This window comes from Pteropus alecto, unplaced genomic scaffold (assembly GCF_000325575.1).
Source record: "Pteropus alecto unplaced genomic scaffold, ASM32557v1 scaffold43, whole genome shotgun sequence".
Taxonomy (NCBI): domain Eukaryota; kingdom Metazoa; phylum Chordata; class Mammalia; order Chiroptera; family Pteropodidae; genus Pteropus; species Pteropus alecto.
Window position 1 is genome coordinate 742563 of NW_006435764.1, and position 6665 is coordinate 749227.

General features: G+C 68.6%; 1 protein-coding gene across 1 annotated transcript in view; it reads left to right on the plus strand.

Moving 5' to 3' along the window:
- Positions 1 to 6665, plus strand: part of BRSK2 (BR serine/threonine kinase 2) — a 43386-nt gene that overhangs the window by 32332 nt on the left and 4389 nt on the right. Inside the window, 4 exon segments of the mRNA XM_025046275.1 lie at positions 206 to 329; positions 1759 to 1939; positions 3477 to 3566; positions 5585 to 5632. Of these exon segments, the coding sequence (XP_024902043.1) occupies positions 206 to 329; positions 1759 to 1939; positions 3477 to 3566; positions 5585 to 5632 (443 nt within the window).

Consider the following 6665-nt stretch of genomic DNA (forward strand, 5'->3'; position numbering starts at 1 on the left):
AGCAATAGGGCTTTAGGGTCAGGGCCAGGATGAGGGGGTGGGGCAGTCAGGGACGAAGCAGGTGGGGGTCAGGATGGTAGGATCAGGGGCGGGGGCAAAGGGGGTTCTAATTAGGGCTGTGAGCTGGTCCCCAGCCTGGATGCCAGGGCCAGCCTGTCCTCAGAGGCGTAGCGTCTGGACGTCATCAGCCTCCTGACCCCCGTAGGCTGGCCAAGAAATCCTGGTTCGGTAACTTCATCAGCCTGGAGAAGGAAGAGCAGGTGTTCGTGGTCATCAAGGACAAGCCCCTGAGCTCCATCAAGGCTGACATCGTCCACGCCTTCCTCTCGGTGAGCCTCGCTCCCGCCCAGACACACAGACACTGACCCCTGCCCGCCTGGTGGGGCCGCTGGCCCGGGGGAGCCGCTGGCCTCGGGGAGCTGGCACTCTGAGCAGCCCGAGCTGTGCGCCGGGCAGGGCCACGGGGAACCGGCAGCTTGGGGTGCTGACAAAGCAGGTTACGCTGTGTACAGGCCCCACTGGGGCTGGGCTGTGACGGCAGGGTCACCTGTGACAGGGACGGGCCTTGGGGAGGTGACATCTTCCTCAGACTGGGGGTGACACTCAGGTGGCCTCAACATACAAGGGCCGTGCCAGGTCCAGTAGAGACGTCTGAGGCCTTGGGAAGGGTCCCCAGGGGCCTGTGTCTGGGGTGCCCTCCGCCTATCCCCACACACTGCGACCTCCCGCAGCCCCTCACCCCCCCTGAGGCCCAGTGGCCCTGAGGGTGGTGGGGCCCAGGCGCTCCATGGGTCCCAGGTGTCTTTGCCGAGATCAAATGCACGCAGCAGGAAGCCCTGGGCGCTTTCTGCCAGTCCCACCAGGAGGGGCCACCCCGCCTGTGCGCCCCGCCTTGTGCTGGGCCTGGCGGGGGCCCGGCGTCCTGGCCACCATAGTCCCAGCTCAGGCCCTCAGGGCTGGGCGCAGTGGGTGGCTTCTCACTTGGCAGCCTCACCCCTGGCAGCCTGGTCGTGAGGACTCCTTGGCGCTCCCACCAGAGGTCCCCAGGGCCGGGGAGGAGAGCACCAGGCAGGGGGTCGGCCCGATGCTGGATGCAATCACTTGGCCCCCGAGTCCCTTGCACCTTGCTCCTCCTGGGACACCAAGAATTCCTCCCCTGGTGACATGGACTCAGCCACTGCCCTCTTCAGCGTCCCTATGTGGGCTGGCCCTTCTACCCGAGGGGCAGAGCCCTGTCCTGAGGATGACCCTCTGAGGCAAGGCTGCCCCCCGGGTCTGCTGTGAACAACGTTGCACGTGCCGCTGTGTGATGTGGCGGCCCAGAACCAGCAGGACGGCGGTGGCCGTGTGGCCTTGGCCTCAGGAGGCCTGGTCTCAGGACCAGCAAAGGCCTCACCCCTCGGCCCTCGCTGCTGCTCCACGGGGTCCCCGGTGCCCTCCCGTTCTCTCTCCTCTCGCCCCTTGCTGTCCCAGCTTGATGCTTTTGCTCCTTGTAGAGAGTTCTGCTCTCCAGGTGGGGTCCCGGTCTGTCCTCTGTTCTCAGCTCATGGTCACACCGTGCAGGGACACGTAGGGCAGGCAGGGGCTCACAGCGCCCTGCTGGCTGCAGCCTGAGCGGCTGGAAGCTGGCTGCCTGTCCGACGGGTTTCACGCCTGAGGCTCAGAGGGGTCGGCTCCGTGGGCCCAGGTTTGCGACTGTAGAAGGGGTGAGCACCAGGCAAAGGCCAGTCCACGCTCACGCCGCCCTGCCACCCACAGATCCCCAGCCTCGGCCACAGCGTCATCTCCCAGACCAGCTTCCGGGCCGAGTACAAGGCGACGGGGGGCCCGGCGGTGTTCCAGAAGCCGGTCAAGTTCCAGGTGGACATCACCTACACTGAGGGGGGCGCAGCGCAGAAGGAGGACGGCATCTACTCTGTCACGTTCACGCTGCTGTCAGGTGAGCGGCCTGGACGTGGGTGCTGGGACGCGGGGGTGGGATCCAGGATCCGGGATGCGGGCGTGGGATCCGGGACGCGGGTGTGCGATCCGGGACGCGGGCGTGGGATCTGGGATGCGGGATGCGGGCGTGGGATCCAGGATCCTGGACGTGGGCGTGGGATCCTGGACGCGGGCGTAGGATCCAGGACGCAGGCGTGGGATCCGGGATCCGGGATGCGGGCGTGGGATCTAGGACACGAGCGTGGGATCCTGGACGCAGGCATGGGATCCGGGATGTGGGCGTGGGATCCGGGATGCAGGATGCAGGCGTGGGATCCAAGACGCAGGCATGGGATCTGGGAGCAGGCGTGGGATCCAGGATGCGGGATGCGGGCATGGGATCCAGGACGCGGGCGTGGGATCCAGGACACGGGCGTGGGATCCTGGACGCGGGCATGGGATCCAGGATCTTGGATGGGGGCGTGGGATCCTGGACATGGGCATGGGATCCAGAACGCGGGCGTAGGATCCAGGACGCAGGCGTGGGGTCCAGGACGTGGGTGTGGGATCCAGGACGCGGGCGTGGGATCCTGAATGCGGGCGTGGGATCCAGGATCCGGGATGCGGGCGTGGGATCCAAGACGCAGGCATGGGATCTGGGATGTGGGCGTGGGATCTGGCGGGGCCACGTGGGATCCTGGACGTGGGCATGGGATCCAGAACGCAGGCGTGGGATCCAGGACGCAGGCGTGGGGTCCAGGACGTGGGTGTGGGATCCAGGACGCGGGCGTGGGATCCTGGATGCAGGCGTGGGATCCAGGATCCAGGACGCGGGCGTGGGATCCGGGCCGTGGGCGTGGGATCTGGGATCGGGGCCACGGACGTTGGATCTGGGATCTGGGATGTGGGCGTGGGATCCAGGATGCAGGGCGCGGGATCTGGGATCCGAGCTACAGGCTTGGGATCTGGGATCCAGGATGCGGGCGTGGGATCTGGGATCTGGGACTTGGGCGTGGGATCCGGGATCCGGGCTGCGGGCCGCGGGCGTGGTATCCGAGCTGTGGGTGTGGGATCTGGGATCCAGAATGCGGGCATGAGATCTGGGATCTGGGCCGCGCGCGTGGAATCTGGGCCGCGGGCATGGGATCCGTGATCCGGGCTGCGGGCGTGGAATCCGGGATCTGGGACCTGGGCGTGGGATCTGGGACGCGGGCGTGGGATCCAGGACGTGGGTGTGGGATCAGGGATCCGGGACGCGGGCCTGGGATCTGGGCCGCGGGCATGGGATTCGTGTCTCGGGCATGGGATCCAGGATCCGGGCCGCGGGCGTGGGATCCAGGACGCGGGCGTGGGATCTGGGACGCGGGCGTGGGATCCGGGATGTGGGCGTGGGATCTTGGATGCAGGTGTGGAATCTGGGATCCAAGCTGTGGGCATGGGATCCGGGCCGCGGGCGTGGGATCTGGGCCGTGGGCGTGGGATCTGGGATCTGGGCCGCGGGCGTGGGATTCGGGATGTGGGTACGGGCTCCGGGCATGACCCCCTGTCTCCCCCAGGCCCGAGCCGCCGCTTCAAGAGGGTCGTGGAGACCATCCAGACCCAGCTGCTGAGCACACACGACCAGCCCTCTGCCCAGCACTTGGCAGGTGAGGTGGGCTCGGCTGGGCTGGCGAGCAGGCCGTGGCCTGAGTGCCCACCTCCCCGCCCCAGCCGTGCGCGCCCCCAGGGAGCAGGGCCCCCAGCGCAGTGGGCCGGCCATCTCTGCACACCCAGGGAGGTAGGGCCCAGCACACCACACTGAAAGGCGCCTCTTGTCCACTGTAGAACCCACCCCGCCAGCGCCAGGACTAAGCTGGGGTGCTGGGCTTAAGGGCCAGAAGGTGGCCACCAGCTACGAGAGTAGCCTCTGATGCTGGCAGGTAAGGTGTCTGGCCCCGCCGCCGGGGCGGGGAGGGGGCTGTGGTCAGGTCCTCTGGCGAGAGCCACAAGTCCAGCTCCTGGCCCTGGACAGGCCACAAAGGCCCAGACCCCAGGCTGAGTGACCCGATACAGGGCAGCCCGGCCTTGGCCCAGCAAGAGTAGGCACTGGGAGGGCAGTGACCGAGGTCCCGCCCAGAGCCCTGAGCCCCTCGGGGGGCCCCTGGCGTCCACGTTGGCTGACATGTGGTGGGACTGCCTGCTGCCTGCCCTCCCCTAGACGGGCCTGACACTGTCTGGCCTTGAGCAGGACAGAGAGGGCCTGAGGCCCAAGTCAAAGCAGGGGCCCCCCAGCTGGGCCTAGAGAAGCCACACAGCAGCAGGGTCCGCCCAGGCCTGGAGGAGCCGGGGGCCCGGGAGCCCGGGAGTCATGCTCGGTGTCTGGTGGGGAGTGGGCACACCGGTGTGGGTGTCGGGGAGCCCGTGGCAGTGAAGGGGTGTGGTGTGCGTCTGGACGGCGACGAGGTGCCGGTTGCCTTGAGGCCTGTTCTGGGGCTTGGGGTCCCGGAAGCACAGCGTCCGGCCCAAGTCCTGCCTCTCTGAGCACCCCGTGGCCGGCTGGGGCCTCAGTGGGCCCTTTCCCAAGCCTGTCGGGTCACCGTCTGTGCTTCCGTGTGGGTCCGAGGGGCTGGACTGGCCGCCCGTCCCCCTGCCCCTGCCATCCTCATTCCATCATGTCTCGCCACGCACCCCCCAACATCACCGCCCAGGGATGGGCCGGGGCTGTGGGCCTCCCAACACCCAGCCCTGGCCCCAAGGCCCACCGCCCCGCCCAGGAGCCAGGCCGCCTGGGAGCAGGTGGCTCTGAGCCTCTCAGGGCATCTCAGAGCAGGGTGGAGCTAACAGGGAAACTGAGGCCGAGGAAGGACAGGACTTGTCCAGGAGGCGAGCAAAGCCTGGATACTGCCCAGACCCATGTCCCCGGACTCTGGTGCCATCTCCAGGCCCCAGGCCCATCTCCCCTGCGTCCTTCAGGGAGCCCAGCCATGCCGCGTACCCCAGCCTTCCCCAGCCCGGCCCTCCCACACTGGACGCTCTAGTGCAGTGAGCTCAGTCCCGGAGCCCCCGTAGGAGGCGGCTGGAAGGAGGGGCCCTCAGGCACCAGGCCAAGCGAGCTGGAGGCCACCCCAACAGGACCCCCACCTCGCCCAGCGAGGGGAGGCCAAGAGGACACCTCCCACTGGGCTTGGGCCCCAGTCGGAGCCTCGAGGGAGCAGCCCCCACCCCAGCCCCGGCCAGTAGCACTGCCAGGCCCAGCAGCAGGTGGGGGAGGGCGAGGGAAGGGGTGTTGCCGAGTGGCAGGTGGAGGTAATGTGGGTGGCCGGCGCAGACTGGCCGGAGCCCTGGCTTTTCAGCTCTAGAGCAAGTGTCCTGGGTCCAGGGTAGGGAGGACAGAGGGGAGGGAGGGCCAGGCGGCCCAGGACGCCTGGGGGACAGGGCCACGTCTTGCCCGTCCTGTCTGCAGGCTCTGTCCACTGCCCAGGAGATGCGCCCCCATGCCTGCATTCTGAGTCCCGCCCCACTCCAGGTGCCACTGCTGGCCCTGGCTCCGGGCTCCCCGCTCCCACTCCCGCCCCACTTGGCTCTGCCCCTCCCGGAGGGCCTGGCCAGCGGCAGTGCCCAGCAGAGGTCCTCGGGGTCCCCGGGGAAGCCTTTTCACACGCCTTCCCCTCTCTCTGTGCTCCAGACACCACTAACTGTGTGGGCATGATGACGGGGAGGCTTTCCAAACGCGGTAAGAACCCCTCACGGGCTCCTGGCCCCCCGCTTACCGCCCCCCCTGCAACTTGCTCCCGGCGTGGTGCCCCCCGGGGCCGTCCTGGGTCCCTGTGTAGCTAGGGGCCCAGACACGTACCTAGGACCCAGCACAGGCCCCCTCACACGTCCAGCCAGCCGCCTCTGCCAGGAGCTGTCCCTGTCACCTGCCCACCAGGGCAGCCACAGGCTGGGCCCTAGGATCAGGGCCAGTTAGAGAGGGACCCCAATGCTCAGAGCAGGAAAGGGGTCCTGGGCCCCGAGGCCAGTGAGGGTCCCATGTGCGGGCTCTGGCCCAGGGTCGGGGTACGCCAGACCGGGCTATCTGTCCACTGGAGGGTGCGAGGGGGTGTGCTCCTGCTGAGGTACCCCCCTCGGCACCATGCCTGGCAGAGAGAGGAGGGGCCCCGCGAGCGCCGAGCTCAGGTGGGGGTCAGGTTCAGGAAACAGCTGAGGCACCTGTCAGTGCACCTGGACAGGGAGCGGGGACCCCGGCCAGGGGTGCTCATCACATGCCCGCTCCTCCTGACCTCTGGCTGCCTGCCCCCAGGCCCCCCACACCCAAGCTCTCCATGTCTGTCCACCCATCCGTCCATCTGTCTGTCTGCTGCTGACCTGTGTCCACACTGTGTGGCAGGCGTGCTGGCTCCGGCCCCCCACCCAGGGTGGGTGGGCCCTGTGGCCTTGTGCGAAGAGCCAGCCGCAGGTCCCAGGGTCCCGCTCGGCCGTGGGCTTGTGGCAGCCCTGTCTTGATGCCTCCGTCTTCAGAGTTGGGCCGGCCAGCCGGCAAGGCCACAGGGCTGCCCCGAGGGCAGGCCGTGACTGGTGTCCGGTCCCGGCGCAGCTCAGTGCGTGGCTGGGGGAGGGGGCTGCAGCGTCAGGCCCGATGAGGGAGGAGGGGTCCCACCCGTGCCTGGGGCTCCGGCCCCGCAGCTCAGAGGCCCAAGAGGCCCCGGCTTTTGGTCCCCAAAGTGCCAGCCCCTCCTGCCAGCCCCTGGCACACAGGGCCCCCG